Source organism: Eretmochelys imbricata, chromosome 2 (assembly GCF_965152235.1).
Source record: "Eretmochelys imbricata isolate rEreImb1 chromosome 2, rEreImb1.hap1, whole genome shotgun sequence".
In the NCBI taxonomy this organism is placed as follows: Eukaryota; Metazoa; Chordata; order Testudines; family Cheloniidae; genus Eretmochelys; species Eretmochelys imbricata.
Window position 1 is genome coordinate 11,271,304 of NC_135573.1, and position 23,846 is coordinate 11,295,149.

The following is a 23,846-nucleotide window of genomic DNA, read 5'->3' on the forward strand; positions in this document are numbered from 1 at the left end:
AGGCACAATTCATTTTTTAAGAGAAGTTGGTCCCCGCGATGAAACCCAGCGGAGCCCTGTGAGTGCCCGGGGCGTGCTCTGGGGCTGGAGTATCGCTCCGATCCGGTCTGGGCAGAGGACCGGCACCCGCCGCCTGGGGCTGGCCTCTCCAGCCCTGGCGCCGGGGTGCCTTGCGCCAGCCTGCCCTTGAGGGCTCCTCTCACGCCTCCTCCCCGCACGCAGCCGCTGGAGTGGGACGGTCCCGGGCAAGCCTCTGCCCCACCTCCCGGGCACAGCTGGCGTGATCGGCGCTGCGGACCCTCCAGCCTTTCCTCCAGAAGCGATTCCCCTTCCTCCCGGGCGGCAGCTCCGCTGGGGATGCTGCTCCCTAACCCCCTCCCTCCCCCTCCCTTCTCCCCTCCCCCTCGCCAGCCTGAGTACAGAAACTTGTAGTAGTAGAAGAAGAAACCCAGCCTCCCCTCGCACCGCGTCTGCCTTGCTGCTGGGTGGCTCCCCCGGCCCTTCCCCGCCTGGCACCCCCGCCCCCCGCCTCCCGTGCTGCTCAGCCTCTCCTCGCCAGCACTCGAGGACTGGTCCTCCCCTCCTCTTTCCCCAGGACGGTGGGGCTCGTCTCTCCCCCCCCCCCCCAGCCCACTCCTGGAGGCAGCGGGGAGGGAGGCGCTGGTTTGCAGGCGCTAAGGGGGTGCTGTGGATGGCCCTGCGCACTGGGACGGCTTGGTTTGGGCAGGTCCTGCGCAGAGTTTCCCGGCTGCCGGGCACCTGGTCCAGGCGCTCCAGCAGCCTCCTGTGCCTGTCTTCCTCCCAGGAGCCCGAGCAGGGAGGCGGGGAGCTGCCGCCCCGGAGCCTTGGGAGCCGCCGCCGCCCCCTGCGGCTGCCCCCCTGCTGCCTGCAGCTCCCCCCCGCCGGCTGCGGCTGCTGCACCCTGTCGGATCCCCGGACGGCCAGGGGGGGACATGGTCCCCTCACTCGCCCCTTGCTGGCGGCCATGAAGAGGCAGAACGTGCGGACCCTGTCCCTGATCATCTGCACGTTCACCTACCTGCTGGTCGGGGCCGCCGTCTTTGATGCCCTGGAGTCCGACAACGAGTTGCGGGAGGAGGAGAAGCTCAAAGCCGAGGAGATCCGGCTCAAAGGGAAGTACAACATCACCAGCGAGGACTACCGGCAGCTGGAGCTGGTCATCATGCAGTCCGAGCCCCACCGGGCCGGGGTCCAGTGGAAATTCGCGGGCTCCTTCTACTTTGCCATCACGGTCATCACGACTATCGGTGAGTGCCCGGACTGCCCGGTCCCGCACGCTCCCTGGCCTGGCCGAGTGATGCCAGGGGCTCCCAGGGCTGGGGCTACTGGGTGCAAAGGGTTAAACAGGACAGAAGTCGCTCAGGACCCCTTCCCCCGCCTATCCCTGTGGTGGGTAGCTAGTGTTGTTTCCAGGGGCTTTGAGGTGTCCCCACCCGTCACCCCAAGACGCAGCCTTTGTCCTGTTGCACCTGGAAAGTGTGTCTGAAGTTGGGTGAGGGGGTAGAAAGGGGGCTGGCGTTGACTGCCAAGCTAGAGTCATGCTCTCTCTTGGGAAGGGGAGGAGAAGGATAATAAATGCTAAAACTCTGCTCGGGAACTTCAAGGCAGGTGGCTGGGATGTGCAACCCATTCTGCTCTGCAACTCCTGGCTTGGCGACTTACTGTACCCTGGGCACTCCTTCACTTGCAAGCTTCAGAGACTTAGGGGGACACTCACGCAAATCGCTCTTTGAGGATGAGGGCAGTGAAGCCTGCATCAGCTAATCATAAGTCTTCATTTAGTCATGGGAAAAGTTATCTCTCTCTATTTGCAAACTGCGTTGGTAGGGGTGGGTGCTGTGCTAGGAGACGCTGAATACAGTTGTAGTTTCTATCCGTGGCTGTCTTGTTCACGACCCTTATTTTCCTGAAATTTTATTTTGCAATTGCAGTGACTGGTGCTTGGACAGGCCACAGTAGTGTGTCACACCCAAGCCTGCATTTTTTTTTTGGGTGGGGGGGGGTAAACAATTAAACAAACATAAAGGCGATCCCTCGCCCTTATTCATTACTCCACTTCAACGTGAAGTTTCCAGAGACTGTCAAGTGACAATATGTTGACAAAGCTAAGGGCTATTTTGCAGTTCTGTATTTCACTCCAGTAAAACTGCATGTTCCAAACAAAGTTTTGTTTCCTGAAATAAAACAAGTAGGTAGACGGCAATCTACAGACAAAACTATGTCTAAAACCGTTGCTTTGGTCTGTATGGTGTTTACATCGTTACTTGTTTTATACTAAATAGGCTGCATTTAATGAGGCAGCTAATATGTCCTCACAGGACATGTTCTTCTTTAACATCTGTGGAGATCCGAGAAGGTCACTTCAGCTCAGTGAATGGTTGATAGTGCATTATATTGAACAGGACATGAAAGACCAGCTTACTGTTGTTAATAAAGACAGACACTATCTTTTGACTGTTTAGGGCTTGTTACAACAAATTTGCACATTACCACCTGAAGATACTGTCAGTTTTCAGCAGAATATCCAATCCACTCTCCTTTGAGCTGTCAGGAAAAAGTGTTTACTTACATCTGTATTTTGACTTTCTTACCTGGGGCAGTGAATCATTTTCCTTGAAAGATCATCTGACAGCGTGAAGCCTAGTTCTCTTTATGGAGGTGATGAGATTTTTTGATTAGTTTTTTTTCCCATTGCCAGACATCTTTTTATGAATAGAAAACACAAATATTTCATATGAGGCCATACAACAGACCATTATTGTGTACACTCTATAAAGCTAGAACTAGATTCCTGTTTTGTTCAGTGGGCTTTCTTCTCCCCAATTTTGCATCTTTTAGTTATTTGTGCCTTATTAAAACATTGAAGTATCTTGTCCATATGGATTATTATATGACTTACTGTATATTGTATGCCTGCTGTAAACAACAGTTAAATATTTTCACAGTCACTAAGCTATGCTGGTGATGGGTATGAAGGGTTGTAAATGTGTGCTTTTTTTTTTTTTTTTTTTTTTTTGCCTGGAAACAAACCAAAACTTGCTTTTGTTTCCAAAGTTGAGGAAAGTTGGATCGATGTTTTCCTTTCAGGTACAATAGAAATGACTTAATGAAAAATACAGAAGAGTCCAATTTCTTTTGCTAAAATGAAGGCTGAAGTTTATTAAGTCAACAATGTCAGTTACAGGATGCTTAGGTGTTTTCTAAAATGAAGAGTTTAGATACATTTAAGAAAATCAATAGCCTTGGACATGTACCCATTCTTGTCAGTGGGCTGAGGCACTTTGGGAGGTCAGCATTCTTTTAACATTACAATATCTATAGCAGTAGTTAAGTGCTGGAAGAAACAATGCAGTGGAAAGACACAATGTGGAGATATCTTAACAAGTATTTATAAGTGTATTCTCTGGCAGGATAAGTAATCACTATTCCAAAAGTTTATTAATAAATTAGTTACTATATCTGTCTTACTAAAGGCACTTTTCTTCTACTGTCTTTCACATAATCCATTCAAAACATAAGCTGCCCAGTGATGTTATCTTTTATAACAATTGTCTGTAAAAAATTAGAGTGGATGAAATAGTGTGGATAAATTACTGGTTCATCCAAAAAGATTAATTTTCCAGTAAAAAGCTTCTCATTTTAAATTTTTGTCTACTTAAGAAGTTCTTGGGCCTGGAAAGGAAATACCAAAGTATTTTCCCTCTATTGTATTGTTTCTTAGGTTGTGCAGGAATATTAACTGTTCAGGTTAATCTTCTGTTGCTATTCCTGTTTTCATTCTAGACTTGCACACGTTGCTTGCATGCACATCTCATTCTTCCTTCAAAACCTTCCAGGTAGAATTCAAGAAACACATACAGTGTTAATGAAGAGGGCCCAGTCATTAAATGCCCCTGTAAAATTAGTTTTGATGATCACAATTACTATCTCAGCCTGGTAGAGACAATTTATGTAGAAAAAGGACCCAAATGAAAGCAGGATTGACTTGTATTTTTGAGCTTCATTTTGAATGTCTACTGTACAAATATGGTGCTGAATTGGACAGCTCCCTGCAGCAAATGTCCTGCAGTATCCACATTTTGCCAAATTTTGACTCCACAATAAAAAGAAACCCAGCTCATGATTTCATCTTAAGTATAGATCATTAAAGATCTATTTTAACTGAAGTATAAATAATTAAAAACCTTCCAAGTCAGGTGCAGTAGTAAGATTTAGCCAACTTTTTAATTTTGTATTCTCTAGATCATTTTATTTTTATTGGCTTGCAGTCGTAGTTATGGTCTGCGTAGCTTCTCAATCCCATTTCTAAATAAAGGAATCTGAGAGGATCAAGTAAATGGAAAGAGGATTTTTATTCTGTACCCAGGAGATATTGTAAACTGAATTTGGGAAGATTATTTTACTTCTGTTTTCTAATATCTCTAGCAAGGAATTAGCAGGAGCAAACATCACAATTTTCTGTAACCCTATTCTTAAAATCCAGTGGCAGAATAGAAACATCCTTTTTATTGATGTTTTCATCATGTTAGAATTATGAGAAAGTTTTCACATGGTCAAAGGAAGTAATCAGACACTCATGGCTCTTAACACTTACTGATTTTATTCAGGATTCTTCTCACTTCAGTATGCGTTAATATCAACTCCCGTTCACTTCCAGCTATCAGGCCAAGAGGATATGAGAGAGAGAGAGAGAGAGAGAGAGAGTGAATGAATCTGGTATTCCTTCCAGCTGTTTATCTCTGAAATGGTACACTGTAGTTTATACCATTGAGTAAATCAAGAGTCTGTGTATTACGAATAACAATGCCAACTTTTGAAAAGAAATTCTGGTAACTTGTGACTCCATCTTCCAGGTTTACAGTGGTGAGTAAACTGTTTTACTTAGGCAGGTGGTGACACTGTCAAAATATGTTATTAGTATAGCTACGACTCCATCATTTATGCTTTTAAGGGTGATAGTCATATTTGATTTAACACTACAGAGTTCTAGTAAACACTGAATATTTCTGAAGGCTTGTGTGGATTGTAAAGAACTGAAAGCTGTTTGTTGCCCTAAAATGAACTAAAGCTATGAACAGATTGAGGATGTTCTTTTTTTTTTTTTTTTTTTTTGGAAAAAAGAAGTGATTGCATAAAGTAATGAGAGCTGAATGCAGACATGGCATGTGATGTGCAGTGGGAGTCTCAAAAGAGCTGGTTTTCTAGCTTCATGACTTTCTGACTCTTTGAACTCAGTCCATAGCCTACTGTGAGAAGAGATTGAAACACTCTGATCAACAGAGATGTGGTGTTTTTGGAGAATGATGTACAGTATCTGCAATACCCAGTATATGATGTTCCCACTGATAGGGATTCTTTGCAAACAACAGATAGCTGCTTCACAGAGAGTTTGGCCCCAGATTTAAGAAAGTAGCTAAACACATGCTTAAATGCATTTCCGTTCAGGACAGCATTTAAGTTACTTACCCTCTCTATGCCTCAACTTACACATATGTAAAATGGGCATAATACCTATCGCAGAAGGATGGGTAAGATTTGTTTGCTTAATTTCTGTAAAGTGCATTGCGATCCTTGTATGGAAAGGTCTTGGAAGTGAGAGAACAAAGAAATCCATACTTTGGTCAGCCAACGGCTGCATCAGCAACTTGCCATCAGCATGAAGGCCATATCGAATTTAAATAAAACAGAGCAGATTAGAGCCACTCTCCTCTTTAATACACTCAGATCAAGAAGGAGGGCCACATGTACTTGTGGTACAAATGGGCATAGTTCCAATGAAGTCAATGAAACTCTGCTAATTCATGCCAGAAAGATCTGGCCCAAAGTATTAGATGCTAAGACTTGTAGTCTCTGTCGATTGCACCTTCATAATAAAGAGGAGGTCAGCCACCTTTCAGAACTCTGTGGATATGATCACATTGTACACAAGCATGCTAAGTCAGCCACAGTGTAGTACTCCAGGTATCTGTACAACTGTAGAATAGGTTCAGTGAATCTTAAAAGGCCTATCTATACTATATTTCCAACTGCATGAAACCATTTAAAAATAGTTCTCTGCTAATGTGGCTGGTTCACAACTTGGTTAACATGTTTTTAGAGACAATTCTTCAGTCTCTTAAAGGAAAAATGTTTTTTTCATAGTTATATCCTGTCCACACTCCTGCTACAGTCACGTTAGCAGGACCCATTTTAAAACGGTTTCCGAAGAAGGCTGAAATGTAATTTAGATTGATCTTAAACCACGTTTGCCCAGGATAACATACCCAAGTTATATATACAATAATAGGCTGCAGTTGGGTTTCTGAAACACCCAAAAGTCCCTTAGCCATTCTTTGGTGATAGTTGTCCCCAGATCTCTTTGATACAAATCTGACAAATGGGTGACTGATATAATTATTATTATTTAGCATTTGGTGTCCTTTCTCTTGCTTCTCCTTGCCTTTCTGTTCCTTTTAATTTTTCTTCACTTCTTTCTTCGTTTTTCTATTTTTCGCAAACTCTGATGCTCCTTGGGCTCAGGGTCAGTTCTAGGGGCAGGCAAGCAGGGCAGCCACCCTGGGTGCCATCTTCCAAGGGGCTTTATACCTCTGCAAGTTTTTTTTCCTCTTTCTTTTAATCCACTGATCTGTTGGCTGTGGTTGGGGCTTCTTCTTTTTTTTGGCTTGGTCACTGGGGATGGGGAGGGGTGAAAATGTTTTCCGCCCTGTCTGGCAAAATGGCTGGGGACGACATTTTTTTTCCCATGTAGAAAGAAAGCCCACAATCTTTTAAGTGACACTTTCTGTTTTTCTCTCTTGTATAGTCATTGAATATACTCCTCGGTTATTTTTCTATTCTCACATCAAGTGTATGAATTCCTTGTGCACCTTTCCTAGGAATGGCTTATAAGTGTCTGTGTTTGTACACCCGTACTTCACTTTCTGCAATAACTAAGCAATGCCAAAACAAAATCACAGTATAAATCAGAGTGTGCACCTTTTGTGATGGAAATCAATTAAACAAATGAACAAACTATCAAGCTGGTGTAAAGGAAGGAAAAAGAAGGGGGAGAAGAGAAGGAGCAGAGGCATTGATGGGTAAGATAAAAGAAGCGGGGAGGAAGAAAAATACGGGAGGAGAAAAAGAAGCTCAAGAGACAGCTCATGGTTGATTTAACCATGGACCTGCTCTTGATCCCATTGAAATTAAAAGCAAAACTTCATTGATTTCAGTGGGATCAGAATCAGGCTCCTGTGCATACAGGACTTGAGCCAAAGGAAAGTTATCCAATGGAAAGACAGCCCTTGACCAAGCCCATTGTTTTTATTTCATCTGATCCTTGCTTCATGCAAGGAACTAAGTGTCTTTAACTCCTGTCAAAGGCAGAAGGAGTTGAGGACGCTGGCTCCCTAGAGGAGGAGCTCACACCCTTGTGGTGGGGTCCATTGTTTGGTAAACATTGATGGATGTGGTCAATGCTTTATTGTAACATGAATAACAAACATCATATATTACCTTGCATGTTCAAAGTGCTATACAAACATTCAGTAATTAACCCTCACAGCACTTCTGTGGGACTGGTAAATTCTGTAAAAAATCTCCTCAATTGAGAGATAGGAAGCTTAAGTGACTTTCTTAAAGTCACACACTGCTTCAGTAGCAGAGCCAGGAGGGGAACTGGAGATGAGCTGGCTCCCAAACCTGTTCTTATGCCTCCAAACCACGGCTGGAGGTGAAAGTGTGAAACTGTCTCCTAAATCCACCTGATTTAGGCTTAATCAATTTTTGCCTTTATTTGTACAATTTCAGACAGAATTATTGTCAGACAAATTTATTGATGCCAGCAAATAACAGACAAGATGGAATAGGTAAATGGGCCCAAGTTACCACATTCTCGGCATGGGAAGTTCTTTTACATTCCATGGTGGCCATTGCCTTCTCTGATCCCTTGGTCTGGTCCTTCAGTCCCATTCCTTCACTTTCTGCATCCGTGTTTTTTCCAATCTGGGCCTTGTTCACTTAGGTGTTTTATACATTTCTACATTACAGATTACTTAATCTTTATCCAATCAACTTTTAGCACATCACCCCTTGGTTTTTTTAAGTATCCCGTACACGATGTATGTGCAGCCTTCATTGACCCAACTTCTGCATTTTTCCTGCTGGTTTTTCACTTTTTGGGTCACGTCGTTCTAAGTCACTCTGTTCCTGAGCCTTTCCAGACAAAGTGTGTTTTATATTTATCATTACATGTTTGTGTAGGTCTTACTTACATCTTCTGGCATGACATATTACTTATCTCGCCAACAATAACGTCATTTTAAACAAATCACTCATGCCAGGCAACGCTTTGGCCGAAGTGTTACCTTATCTATACTCGTTCCTTATACATAATTACAGTTTATTAATATCTAGCTAACAAAGCCCTTAATCTTACCATTTAACAGTTCTTCATTTTTATATCTCAATAGCATAGTCAGTATGTGTTATCCTATTTTATCCCTTAATCTATTGTGGGGTGGGGGCTTGGAAAACATGATGAATCTTTAATGTCAACATTTTTTGTCACAGTTAAATATATGTTTTCAAAGGCCTTTTTCATTCAAAGTCCAGTTTTGTTTGTGAATCATTCAAAAAAAACCCCAAACCCTTCATTAGAAATTTTCCTGGGTTGCATTTTGAGGGATGTCTCAATTTTAGGGCCTTGATATTTAGTTGTTTTTCATGGTACCACAACACCACACAGGCTTTCCTAGTTTATATGCAGGTAAATAGTACCTCCCCTGAATGTGGATATACCAAAGGCATACATTCGTTGTGGGTTCGTGGTATTATAAACAAGCTTCTCTAACTTGGGTCTCATGGTTCTGGATAGCAGCAGAATCTGTGCGTGGAAATACAGCCATATTATATAGAGCTGGGCATGTACTATTCTGTTTTATTATTATTTTGGGGAGGGATCTTCAAAAGAAGGCTTAAAGAGCTAGGTGACTTTTATTGAAAATCCCCGCCTTTGTTATGGTTGTGGCTGGATGAATTCTCCATCTTCCCCCTAATACAAGTTAGCCATCAAAGACATCTGCTGGTGATGCAGAGCTAATCAGTTATAGTCTTCTCTGCTTCTGACTTGATCTAACAGGTTGAACAGCAGATGTTCATTGTATGTAGTAGATCATCGGTGGCACCCTATGCTTATATTACCTGGATCCTAGGAGTCTGGAAATTTAGGGCCTCACTTAAAGCCCCCTGAAGCCAGTGAAAGACTCCTATTTAGTTCAGTGGGCTTTGGATCAGGTCCTTATTCAACATGCATTCCATGATCCAAGGAGTCACATTCAGTAGCAGTCAAACTCCTAGAGAATTCTCTGTAGTGTAAAGCAAATAACAGACATTAAAAGAAGGGAACACAAGCAATTTATTGACCTGTTGTTATGACTTCTTGCTGTACAAGTGCCGTTTTCAGATGCACTTCCCCCACCCCACCCCCCCAAAAAAACAACAAAGAAACATATGTGGTTTGCTGAGGTTGAGCTTATGTTGTCTTTGGAGTTTACAGCTAGGATTAGCGTGAACCTTTTTCCAAGGAGTGGGGGATTAAGCTACATCGTCAACTTTCGACAGAGAGAAACCTGCAAGAAGAGCTTTGATGCTTATTTTTGCAGTTGCTTTAAAAAAATATGATGCGTTCTTTCCCCATTGCCTGACTGTTAACATCCTCATCTGATCAGCTGAGAGAGTGGATTTTTTTTTTTTAAAAGCTTGATCTGCACTTTCTGCTTCCGGAAAGAAAACACCCCTCCAAGTTGCTTGGCATTTTTTTTTTTTGCAGAATTACATAAACATTTTTTTAATGTCGGGCAGATTGCCACAGCAGGCTTATGCAACACTCAGTTGGTTCAGGGGTGATAGGCTCTCTCTCGATTTTTTTTAAATGCTTGTGTTATTGAGATGATGAGGGCATTACAATGGATGACAACTCCCCGTGAAGGGGCATGTACGTATTCGTTACTTGTTAGGGTGATTAAGAGGGAAATAATTTTATATTGTCCTGTGACTTGATTCCTGGGTCATCCTGAAGCAGCACAACCGAGAAGAGCATCTTGCAGAGGAGAACGCTCACAGTGGGGTTATAGGGATATGACAGGCAGCAGATGGTCTCTTAGGCTCTGCCATCATTGAAAATGATAGCTCTTTTTGCTAAATGTGGCAGCCTCTTTGGAAAGGCGTGTTTTTCCTGAGAATGATAATACACAGAGTGACGAATTAAACCCCAGCAGCTAATTGTATAGTACAAGAGGTCAGATCACGGCAAATGGTGCTGGTCCCTCAACCTGTGGAAATTCTTAAAGCTCATATTGAAGGGAAATTGGAGACAAAAATTCTATTCTCGAGGCAATTGGTGGTGCCAGCAGTTTTCTGTATGTCTCCATTATTCTACTACGAAGACATTTGAGGTCCAGGTGGCGGCATGCTTTATCCCCCACAACCTACCTTGCCTTTTAGCTGCATCTAGCAGCAATGTCCTAGTCCAACGTTTAAGTCATCACAGGCTGTTGCCATGGAAGTTGTGACACAAAGGCAATATTTTAACAAATCTATGGCCACAGAGGAACTTTGCAGTTGTCACTTTGCTGTATGTTATGATGGAAATTTGCCAGGGCAGCAGGGATAGATTTTGTCTCATCTGCTTCAACAGCACAGCCCTTTACCACCTGAGCTAAAGGAGAATCCCCATTAGCTGTTAACCGTATGGGGTCTGTGGTACACAGGGGAGCAGGCCTGATTTCATCTAGAGCAAGACAATGGTGCATGTAGTAATAATAATTGCAACAATTCATGAAAGCTCCAGTTTGGAATTTAAATGAAGTCTGTTGCAGAAACTAGGGACATTGTAGCAGAATTTAACTCTAGTGTTGTGGAATACAACAGGCCATGAATATAAAGCTACTGTATCTGAAATATTATAAGACCTTCCATGAAGTAGTGGTAGTTGACCTTCTCAGCTTTGGAAGTTTGCATCAGGGAAGAACCTTGAAGTCTCAATATTTCTCTGACGTTGCTCTGAACTGTCCAAACATCTTGTGAATATGCTTCCTTGTGAGATTTCTGGTACTTCCTGCTTCTGCTTGTGTAGGAATGTCCTTTCAGTGGTATTTGGGCTCTAAAAATAAGGGACATAAATGTTAATCAACTATGTCTGAACCAAAAGAAGCTCAGTTTGGTTTTGGTTTGAGTTAGGGCCAAGGTTTTGCAGAGGAGAGATTCTTACTGTATTTGAAAGGGGTTGCCCATCTCTCACATCCAACGCTCTTCTTGAAAATACATGAACCACTGTGCACCTTGTTACAGATGGTACCAAAGGCGGATTTTCTCTGGGAGGTTTTTAGCTTCTGCACCTTTGAACAATTATTGTTAAAATGAGATAAAACTCATTTCAGGCAACAAATAGTTGAAACAATAAGTTCTCCTTCCTTCTGCCTTGTGCAAGGGACACATTTTGGCTTTGAATTAATGTCCAGGAACTGCTTACAGGCATTTGAGGGTAGAATTTGACCAAAATACTTCTGAAGATGTGTTCACTGATGTCTTAGGGAATCTGAGTTGTACACATGTGCACACATACATACAAACATACACACACAGCCTCCCTTCCCATGTTGCTTTCTGTTGTAAGAGATATCACAAAAAAGGAGGGAGATGGTAACTTTATCAGGGAATATCTGTCCAATATCAGTTTCTGAATTTCCATGTAGTGCCTCTGATCTGCACACATGTGAGCATCTGGCCTTTGAAAGCAAAGGGCTTAAGTACATGAATTGCTCTTAAGACAGACCATGACTGGTAATAAAAGGGCTATTATTTAAAGGGTACTTTCCAGAACAACTAGGGCTTCACTACAAATGCATTTGCTTTAATGACCACACTATGCCAGTCAGAGGAAACAGCATTAGCTGATACCTACTTACGTAGGCCAACAGAGGCAAATTAGCTATATTACGAGCCAGCTCCTGAATGCACTGCACAACTCGGGGGATATTTTAATGCTTGAGAAGCAATAGCTAGAGATGATGCCGAATGGCTACTTTCTTGTTTTCTTCAAACACCCACCCCAATGTGGCTTTTCATTTAAGATGCACAGTTCCTCTACTTTCTAGTAGCTAACCCTCTGTGGGCCATATTGATCCCTGGTCTAACTCCTCCAGAGGTTAATTTGACCCTACTGTTGTAATATCCTCCTTGCAAATACACCAGAGCCCGTTTATAACCCATAAAACAACTTCACTCACTCTCAGTGGAGGCTCACAGTGCTCCAAATTGGCTTTGAGCAGCTCCTGTTCTACTTAGGAAGACATTGGTGTTTTGATGAAGTATTTGCTTCTAACCATGAGTATTTGTTCGTATATGAGTATTAATATGAGTAGTATTTCCGCCTTTTATGATGAGTTCTTAGGCTCACCCACCTTATCTTAACGATGAGTTTCTATGGTAGGTCTTTCTAGAACACCACTCTCTTCCAGTTATGCATTTGCTCGCCTACAATAGAGTTGGGGTGTTTACCACCTGTGAGCATGTGTTCAGTCAACCTCATGCATTAGAGCAGTCACAGTTGACTGGGAAGTAGCAGGTACTGGTCGGCACAGCTGCCATCTGCGGGCTAGAGTTTGGGTGTCCCCGTGTGTCTGGGTAAAAGAGAGGGGCAGGGATGGAGCCCTTCCTCCCCTGAGTAAGTAAGGTGTACATTTTTAATGATGAGCATCAGTAACCATTGGAACAATTTGCCAAGGGTCATGGTGGATTCTCCATCACTGACAGATTTAAATCCAGATTGGATGTTTGTCTAAAAGATCTGCTCTAGGAATTCTTCTGGGGAAGTTCTATGGCCTGTGTTATCCAGGAGGTCAGATTAGAGGATCACAATGGTCCCTTGGGGCCTTGGAATTTACGAATCCTCGCCAGCACAGAGGGCGATAAAGGCCAGGGCTTGTGGTCCATTAGCAGAAAGCCTGGGGATAACTCAGCCAGACTGCACTCCTCTCCCCCCAAAGTAGAGACGGCCTGGTAGGTTATGCCACCCTGCTTCTCATCCACTAGAAGCTGGAGGCTGGCTTTTTGAGGAGTGCTGACTTTCACGGGATGTAGCTGTTGGCCCTCCTAATCCTGCAGTGGTAGTGCGCCTGGAAGCATACTGCCTGCTTTAGTCCTACGTGTGCAGTACTTCAGTACCTGCCGCTTAGGTGCTTCATTTCTCCATTTCCCTCCTGCAACGTGCAACAGCCAGAATTCAGCCCTTGGTCTGGTAAAACACTGCTGCTGTCCAGAAGGATACTGAATTACTATTCAGAAGTAACCAGTTCCTCTAAGAGCCCTTGCCCAGGAAGGAATCAGGGTGTTTTTAAAGTATGTCTCAAAAATGTGGTTATGTAGATTTTTTTCTCCCCCTGAGTGAGTTTGTTATGTAGATGGAGGGGTACCATTGTGCTAACAAGTCATGTGCTTGTTTGGAATTGCTACTGATCAGTTAAGGGAATGGGACTCAGGGCACTATATGCTAAATATGTATTTCATCTTTGGATACATGTGCAGTGGCTTCTTTTGGCGCTAATACAATACCGGTGCAAAATTGCTCAGCACATTGGATGCATGCTGGGGTCTGTGCTCTTTTGAAAATCTGGCCTTTGATGCCACCGTGGGAGCTGCTGAGTGCTGGGGCATTTTAGACACATCAATATGGGATGGTCAGGGATGAAGCAAGGCACCCGCATCTTTAAGAACACAGGTGTGTTCAGAAAGCTGCAAGCGGGGACTTTCTTTCCAGAATGCAAAATAACCATTGGTGATGTTGAAATGCCAATATGTTCTTATGTCTGATATACTAGGCCAGATTCTGATCTTGATTACCTTATTGTAAATCCAGCCCAACTCCACTAATCTCTGGTGGAGGAACTCTGGATTTACACTGCGGTAAATGAGTTCAGAATCTGGCCTACTGACCCTAAATTTTAAAGACAACCCCCCTGAATTTTACAGTGCCGGCACTGTCTCCTGCAGCAAATGGGAGGTTAGTCAGTTCTTTGTATTATAAAAGTTTTGTGTTTCTGAGCTGTTGTTCTGCTTGGAGGGCTCCTCTTCAATCCTTGTGGAACCCTGAGGAAACCCCATTTCCCCTCCCATATATATTTCACTCCTCTCCTCTCTCACACTCCATGCCTTTCATCTCAGCCATTGCTACTCTAGCCATGGGAGACTTCCTGAAAAATTTGTCCAAGCCAACCTTCTATCAACCAGAGGGATTTGCTGTGGATGGAAGCAAGGCACTCCCTTCCCTTTCCTCCCCTTTCCATGGGGCATCAACACCCTTGTCAGTCCAGGGAGCAAGAGAGTCCTGTTGGCCCTTCAATGCTGATTAACACTGTGCTAATTAACACAGAGAGTCTGCTACAAAACTTCTCCATGGAAGTTATGTTAGAGTTAAAAGAAAATAGCAGTCCATTGGCGCTGAACCGTATAGGGTATGTAAGTAATATGGATCAAACTTGTGGGCCCATCCATGGTCTCCTTGGAATGGTAAGTCTTGTTTACATGCACAGTGTTGCGTTGATCACTAATACGGGATGTTATCAGTGGATTTTCCTGCACCACATATTGACAGGGACTTTGAAGAGGTGGGTGTCTTTCCACTCTGGAGGACTGAGCATGAATTCTCTGTTAGGATTAGGTGCATCAACAATTAGAATCATTCACTCAGTCGGTTTCCTGAGACTGAAAGCAGTGGGCTGTGGTGGTTTTCAGTCCTTTTAGTTTTCTGTGGGTGTATGTTCCAAGGCATGATAGGGGAGGCCAGAGGAGCATTTCTTAGTGTTTTTAAAACAACATACATATTCTTTTATATATGAGCTTTTTAATATGACTTGCTCCATTTTTCTTACAAGTTGCGGTAGGATCTTTGGTAGGCCCACAGCCTTTAATCTTCAAGGGGAGAGAGAGGGCTTTGGTCTCCTCTTGCCTGCCCTTCACCTCCCAGCTGCTGCAGTCCTTGATATAAGTTCTGCTGGTCAGAGTGCCTGAGGCATGAATAAAAACCTCGGCAACTAGACTCCACCTCCATAGAGCCTGTGTTCAGAAAGAGATGCTAAAAGGGAAGGCTCTGCATGCATGGTGCTTCTGCTTCCCATCTCACTTACGTGAGTGTAAATCAATTGACCTCAGGGGAGTGACTCCAGATTTACCCGAGTGGGAGAACAGTATATAGCCCAGTGCGTCAGAGGGGCAGCTCTTTGTGGGTAACTTCCATGATTGTGCACAAGGAAACACTGGGAGGGAGAGAGACTTCATTGGTCTTGAGGCTCTTTGATCTTTCCTCTGCTCCTAATGGAGTGTCCGTTTTTAATATCACCTCACTTTGATTCCATCTGTTGACTTACAGGAAAGAGTCTGAAGGGCAGACCTTCGTCTGAACAGTACCCCAAGTGTGGGTTCCCTCCAGAGTCTCTCCCCAACTGCAAACAGATTTCCCCCATCTCCACATAGAATTGCCTCCTCCAGCTGCCAAGCACACTCAAAGGCTGCTGTGATGGACACAGCCAGTTGCCTAACCTGGATCCCAACAAGCTGAGGGCCATATCCTGAGATCCTTGGTTAGGCAAACTCCCACTAACTTCATTTGGTGGCAAAGCTCATGGAGTAAGAGGGACATTGGGCTGAGCAGGAAGAATGGTCTAGTAGTAGCTGGGGCACAGGTCTGAGATGCAGGAACTTGGGGTTCAGTTCTTGGCTCAGCCACAGGCTTCCTGTGTGACCTTGGGCAAATCACTTAATTTCTCTCTCGGTTGCCTCCGTGTGGCTGACACTTCAGAGATGTATTCTGAGATGCTTAGATACTGCGGTAATGGGAGAAAGATAAGTTTCTAGACAGAGCGTCAGGGTGCTGAGGGAGCAGTGTAGCAGATGTAGCTGTGTAACTTACGATTTTGTTTTCTACGTATTGCACCGTTGATGTCTGACAGCTGTCTGTGCAAGGCCAGCGGCCGTTATCTGAGGCAGAGCTGTTGCGGCATGTTCCTAGAGGAGAGGGACATTGTGTGCTCTGTTTTGAGGATGTTAAGAGCTCCACACAAGAAGCCATTTGCCTTGCACAACAACGAGTTTTATCGGTCCTTCAAAACCTATGAACAAAGCTGGGTGTTCTTGAGTACCACCCGCTAGCATTATATCCATATCTAATTACAGACAGACAGATATCTCTCTGTTGTAAATCACTCCTGTAACAGAGGAGACTTATCTTCCATTCTTCCTTATGTTGTTGTTTCCCTTAAACTAATATAAAAGTCATTCAAGGCTGGAGCAATGGCCTTAGGACCGGGGAATGAAAAGTCTGCTTAAAGACATCTTTGCCACCACCCTGGACTGGTGTTAGGTGTTTCTTGGCAGGACCAGAAAATCTGGCCCTGTGTATTTTGGTTACAGAAAAGTTTCATGACAGAAAGATGAAATAAAACCAAAAGTAAATACAGCGAAGTGCTTTGAGCAAGTAACAGCGTGAAGTAGTAAACAAGCCAATGCAGTCTTGCATCTGTTAGTTGTACTGAGAAGCAATTTCTGGATTTTGATATTGATAAAGAGCTTTTTTTCCTTGTTTTTCTTTTGAAAGTGTTATGGACTCCAGTAAACTCTAAACGTAGTGGGATTTTCCAGCTGTCACTTGTAGTGATTAGTTGGTTACGTGGATCTGTTGTCATTATTATATGCGGTATTGCCCAAAGAGCCCCATCTGAATCAGGCCCCATTATGCTAGGGGCAAGTCTCTACATAAAGCAAGACTCAGGGTAGCATTTTCAAAAGCTTGACTTAGGAACCCAAATCCCATTTGAAAAACAAGTGACTTTGGCCCCAGATCCTCAGATATTTAGGCGGCTAACTCCCATTCCACTGACTTTCAATAAGGCTTAAGCTCCTAAGTGCAAAAGTCACATTTGAAAACTGGACTTAGACTCCTAAATCATGTAGGAACTTTGGAAAGTGTTATCCTAAGACGCTGCCTTGAAGGACTTAAATCTCTTTTGAAATGAGACAAGAGTGTGTGTTAAAAAGGATGGGAAAGGGAAGCGAGCACAAGGGGAACGATAATAAGTTCATGTCATTACATAGGCTACTTTGTTCCAAATCATTTGAAAGGTGTTTTTTTTCCTTAAATATGTAAATATATGAAATCAGCTCTCCCTCACTGCCACTGATCCTCACCATCATTGGCTGGCAGGCAGATATCTTGTGTGTGTCGCAGTAGGGGTGGGCGTTGAGGAGGGATTTGAAGAAGAGGGCAGACTTTGTTGCCGGCCAGTTTCACTGACATCAGTGGAATAATAGCAGCAGAGTTTTTAGCTGGGAAACGGGAGTGTAGCCATATAGATTAAGTCACAAAGGTCTCTGGTGCATAAGGAGCTGTGGGAAAGAACGTGTGGAGACATTTGTGGGAGAACCAGACAAACAGGCATTCACAGCTGGCACATCATTGACAAAGCAGGTGGAGAAATGGGTTACATAATGAGAGACAAGACAGAGGCAGAACCACATAAGATGTTGAAGGTGATGACAAGGAGCTTGGATATGACATGGGGGAAATGAGGGAGCCAGGTGAGGGATTTTAAATGGGGAGAGAAAGATGATATTGTTAGGGTGACAGGTAAGGAAGATGGATTTTCACTGCTCTGTTTTTACTTTTGGAAAAATATTTCCTACTGGTGTTCATATGTTAGGGTGACCAGATAGCAAGTGTGTAAAATTGGGACGGGGAGTGGGGGAGGGTACTAGGTGCCTATATAAGACAAAGCCCTGAATACTGGGACTGTCCCTGTAAAATTGGGACATCTGGACACCTTATCATATGTCTGCCTTTGCTTGTACCCGTTCGTGTGGCTGGAATGATCAGAATGGAAGTAATTTCTTTGATTTTCTTTGATGTTTGATGGTAAGTGAGAATTTCACACCTGAGAGCCATTGCCTGCAGGTGTAGAATATCACCACTTCTGGGAGTGTCAGTTAGAACCAATTATAACTTGACCGACCTGTATTAAAAAGCCTGTAGGACTAGTCCTTGCACAATGGAGATTTGTCTTCTTTGCATGTTTCTGATGTGCCAAGTTCTCTGCTTTAGGGATCTGGATGCAGTGCTCATTCAGAGAGTCTTAGAGGGCCGCAATTATTTTTCAAACACCCAGAGATGTGTGTGTACCTGTAGACTTACAGGACCAGTGCACAGTTCCCTGCAAAGAGATAACAGACTAAATACAACATGACCCAACAGGTGAGGGTCATAAACAGACAAGTTGGGGGGGGCGTGGGGAAGGGAATGGAAAGGACACACATGACTAAGAGAGGGGGATGTAGTTATTCTGTAAGGCAAATGCACATGCTGATGGTCATTTATTGACCTGTTTGTTCCCTCTACCTCTCGTCTCGTTGGCAAGATGGTGGAGGTGAGTTTTTAGGAGGTGCTGAATGTGGACTGGTGAACAGACTTGTGCTGGGGGAGGGTATGTTGTAAGTGTAAGGGGCAGAGACATAGGTGAGCCAAAGACTCTCTCTGCACTAGGAAGATTAAAACCATCATCCTCCAGGAGCGGAGGCAACAGGGGAAGATGCAGTGTGGACAGGGCTCAGGCATTTATGCCCAAGTATTCTACACTAGACTTGATTTTCCTATTAAACGTCCCCAGTTGCTGCTGTAACCCACACACCTCCTGGGTGTGGTGTTCTGTCCCATCTAGGGGCACCAAGACCACTTAGAGAGAGTTAATGAGTCTTCTCTGCAGCCTTAGTGAAGAGGCTTTTAGCTCATGTGGTAGAGGCTCATGCACTAAGCTCCAGAGGCCCCAGGCTTGATCTTGCCCACTGACAACCGGGGTCCATCGGTGGGCAGCTGCACGGGTGTTCACAGATTATTGGAGCTTTACGTGACTTGGGGGTTAAAACTCTGGGGGCTGATAGACAATATTGCTTCTACCATCATTACTAGTGATGGAGCTATATTGGTGATCCCAACAGCAGGAAATGTCAGGAAGACAATCCTCTCTCAGAACAGGGTTAGATGACGTGGTCATAAAAGCATCGGAGTTATATCTCACGAGCATCCTCTCCTGCAGTCCTTGGAGGAGCTGGGGGTGAATACAGGGGGTGAATTATGGGTCCTAATTTTCCTAGACAAGGCCAAATGCTGCTCGTTGGCCTGAGCTAGAGTTGTGGGCACTGAGCAATTCGGGTGTTTGAAGTTGGGCACCCAAAAATGGAAGCACCGAAATGCAGAAGCCACTTTTAAAACCATATGGCCTAAATGTATTAGTGCTTCAGAGTCTTTGTTTGTAAAGTGGGGATACTGATACTTAAATCCTCTGCCGTGGGCTTTGAGATCTCTACGTTAAAAAGCACTCTAAGCTAGAGTAATAAAAACAACCACAGAGTGAAATTAAGAGAACAGAATCCCTTCCCCACCCCCCATTGAAAGGAGCCACCCAAATCCCTCCTCATGACAGGATTGCACTGAAAAAGAATTTCCAGGTTAGTAATAGCCCGGCCCCAAACAGTACGGGGCTCAGTTGCTGACATTCCTGAGTCAGTGCTAAGGCAGCCTTGCTGCTTGCTTCAGGGATTGTGTATGTGGAGCGTGTTTCGGTAGTGCTCTGAGTTAACAATTTCCCTTCCTCCACACTGCCAGTCACTGGATTTTCTTCATTTTAGTGATTAATTGCTCTAAATACTCCTGCACCTGGTCTGCAAGAGTACAATTTCTGAGATGTTTCATTTGAACTTGCAATGCAAATGCAAGAGAATTTGGGGGAGTATGCACACCCACATGTCACAAGGTCGAGATGGTTGTCAAAAGGACACACAGTAAAAGAACAGTTAGTTCTTAAACGAGGGTATAATCTAATAAACCGAAAGGAGAAAATTATATATTGGAATATTTAGTCTCCCCCGTCCCCCTCAACATGTTCAAGCCATGACTAAAGTGGCTATTAAGTGTATATATAGGCATCTGTGCTTCTAAAAAAGTGAATGTGTGTGATTGTTTGGGAATCTCTGTGGAATGAGTTGGAGGCTGTCACTCCAGTTCCTAGTGACCTGGTCTCCATATTAAAATCCATCGTATTAGCAAAAAAACCCTGTTCTGGCTGGCACGAATCTGTGCATCTCATCCTCAAATAGTGCCCGCTGTCTTGGCAACTTCAGTAAAGGGCTGTGGTTTGAAGGAGGATGGAAAATGGGTTACTTTCTCATCCTTCACATTGGTGCATGCAGGTCGGGGTTAAATAAGACACGTTGGTTGGGATAGGGTAGGTTGGGATTGCTATACTGTGATCCCGAGTTACAACTGAGGAAAAATGCCAGGGCACCTCCACGCATGACCCTGACCCTGTCTAGCTATATACAAAAGCAGAGGGTGATCACAAGTTCTCTGGGAGTTGGGACCCCCAGGTTGACAGTCCCCTACATCCCATGGTCTAGCTGTTCTGAGGACGCCAGCTGCCAACACCAACAATCTGGTACCATTTACATGCCCTACATTCACTTTCAAATGTTATCACAAATGTTATTGGGTGTGAACCTAGTCGATTTTGCTAACCATTGATGTATTTGGCTGTGTAACGGTCGGAGGGTGTGCCTCCAATGGCCCTTCCTGCTGAAAGCAGCTCTCTTCTTTCTGAACACTTTTACCCCTGCTTGACTTAAGAACTCAAATGAAATGTTAATTGCTTTACCAGCAACATTGTTGAAAAGCAAAAATACCAGGCTGACAAGCAAGGAACCATGCGGTCTGGTGCTGATAAGAGAGAACAGACTATGTAAGTCCATGAAAAGTCAATGGCTCCCAATGATGCTAGGGCAAATTCAAAAGCTGAAGGAAAATCACTCAGTAATCAAGTACCTTTTTTGTTGCCTTTGTTTGGAGATAGCAGGGGTGACTGGCATCTCAGGCTGTGTTAACTTCTGCATTGTCTTGCAACAGGCTGCTGGCTGGCTTAATGCGGCCTTTCGGCTTCCCTTTTATTGCAAGTGGCTAGGTAGAATGAAAATGCAAATGACAGGAAAGGGATCGGCCCTTTGGGGGATGGATGAGTTACAGGGTGTCAAGAGCAGGATATACTATGTGTGTGTATGTTCTCCTCCCAGGTGTGGACGCTGCCACCACATCTCCCTGTAAGCAGGATCAGAGCCACTGTCCGTTCATGCCCATGGGATTTAACCATAAAATATGCTGATATTGTCAAATATCACTCCCAGACCCTAGATTCAGATTTGAGGGAGATGAAGGTGGAGCCCAAGGCCCTGGGACTCCTTCCCAAGGATGCTGGGAGGAATTCAGACATTGCCATGTTCAAGAGCCATCCTTTTGCCAACTGATTGCCTGTCTTTCACCAGGGAACAAAAGAAAACACATGGCCTTGTGAGTCCCCCTGGGCCAGGACTCAGGAGTTGTGAGTTCAATTCTCAGTTCTGCTGCAGCTTTCCAGACACCGCGTAAATTACATAATCTCACTTTGTCTCAGTTCCCCATCTGTCAAATGGGCATAATAGCATTTCCCTTCTTCTACTCGTTGTCTGTCTCTACAGATGGTAAAGTCTTCAGGACAGGGATTATCTCAGACATATGTACAGTGCATAGCCTCTAGGTACATGGTTAGGGCCTGTAGATGGTACTGTATAACAATGATAACAGTAAGTGGGAACCTAAATGCCCATTTAATCAAATTAACTAATTCATTTTTCTATTGTCATCAAACTCCAGGTGCAAGAGCAATCCAGTCTTTTTAAAAAAATATGATTATTCTCTCCTATGAGGGTTTAATTTGCAGATGAAAATGGGGCAGGGTGGAACATTCAGAATAACCCCAACCGTTAGAAAAGCCTATTAACGTAACGTAGAACTCTTTGAATTGCTGCTGTATTGTATTATCCCGCATCATACGGCACACTTTGTATGGTAATGGACTAGCTAGGCAGTATACATGCAACTGCTCTATATGGATGTAATTGGAACTGCTCAGCTGTGTGTCATAGACCTGTAATGCTAATGATGAGTCTCTTTTGTAGTGCATTTGTAGCAGGGGGATCTGGGTTCCATCCCCACTGTTGCTATGAAGTTCCAAGAGCAATACAGTGACAAGCATGCCCTCGGGTGTGGCCACAGATTTGTTACAATGTGTACAACACCCATCACAAAATGTCTATGACACGGTGTGAGTTAATTGGCAACACTTAAATCATAAGTAACCAATAATTAATAATTACAACTGTACTGGCCTGATGGTTTAGACTCAAACAGCCTATCTTCCAAATAAAATCGTATGAACAAAGAGGATAAGAAAATGAATCCAGAGCAGACAAACCAGCGAAAAAGGGTTTCTGAGCCGAGTAGAACCTCTTCCTATTGTAAACGGGGAGAAATGCTGTGATCTACTGTACGGGCACAGAAGGCCTCAGACACAAGAGGAAAACTGCATTGCCACTACGCAGAGGGCCAGAGAGCAAAGAATCCATGCTGGGTGGGGGGTGGTCTTCACACACCCACATACCGCCAAGTGCTAGATCTTGGCAGTACTTATCTACTCTAAGCATACTGGGTACATAGTCATTGAATCCATGCATAGCGTGGATCAGCTGAGTCAACAATACCACTAATTGAGGAGAAGTGGGTATAGCCCTCATCCCCTGCAACTTCCCCATTCAGGAAAGTAGTGGCTGTAATTTTTCTTACTCTATGCAAAGTACTGTATGTCATTCAATCATTAGACTCTTTCCCTTTGCACCACGTTGCTGGGTTGACTCCATCTCTACCCATTTCCCTTGGTTATTCTCTTCTTTCACCTGAGCGCTGACCCATACACTTTTATAGACCTTGCCACTCTAAGTACCATCTGGTAGGTGGGTAAGGTATTTGGGAGGAGGGTGGGTGACGTATAGCAAAGTGTGTTATTTCGAAGAACAGCCCATATTGAATATGTTGTGAGTAGCAATGGGTAACGTTCAAAAGCTCAGGTCGGGATCCAAGAGTTCAGATGCTTATCCGAACTATTCAAAGGTCAGCAAAACTGGGCCTCGGTTTGTGATGTTTGTAACACCTTTGAAAGGTTATGGCCTGATCATCTGGTTTCAGTGGGAATTGAGGACACGTTCTAGGAATCCTGCTGGAGAGGTTGGCAGGTGAATTTTCTATGGGACACATAGGAACCAGAATCCCTTCTCTCCAGCACACTCATTTGAGTGAGGTCTTAATACAATCAGTTATGTTTCTAACTCGCTTCAGGACTCTTGCATACATCACTCCAAACACAGCCAAAATCTCATAGGAACAGTAGGTATTTTGCCCTCTCTGCTAAATGGGAGAGGTGTGTGAAGATGAAAAGTGAATGTAAAGGTCAAATCAGTTTTGTGTCAAGCTGCAGGAGGGTGATTCCTGTTCAAGCCACTCAGGTTTGCATTAGTTGTGAGTGGTAGGCTGAAAAGTGATGGCTGCCAGCACCACAGAAGTGCCATTATTGCAGCATAGTCCCCGCAGGGTAGTCGTCACATTTCTCAAATATGTTTACCATTCTGTGTTACTCATAGCCCTATGGCTGCTTTAGGAGGTAACGTTCCTTGGCCACCCTCACAGCCATGAAAGAAGCCTTTGAGAGCCACATGATGCTTTAAAAGCATTGAATGCAGCCACAGGGATTCTGGGCATCTGAAATGGCAGCAGCCACGTGGTGCCCGATGGGCAGGCAAGTTCCCCCACAGAACATGTCACTGACTGAGGACTCAGAAACTTTATGATGCATGTCTTCAGAGCCCAGCGTTATGATGTGGCTGGTTCT

At 44.1% G+C, this 23,846-nt stretch overlaps 1 protein-coding gene across 1 annotated transcript in view; it reads left to right on the forward strand.

The window, feature by feature from the left end:
* The first annotated feature begins 985 nt into the window (after positions 1-985).
* The window catches only part of KCNK9 (potassium two pore domain channel subfamily K member 9), a 119,288-nt gene continuing 96,427 nt past the window's right edge, over positions 986-23,846 (forward strand). The window contains exon 1 of the mRNA XM_077808825.1: positions 986-1,268. Coding sequence (XP_077664951.1) covers positions 986-1,268 — 283 coding nt within the window. The remainder of the gene's footprint in view (positions 1,269-23,846) is intronic.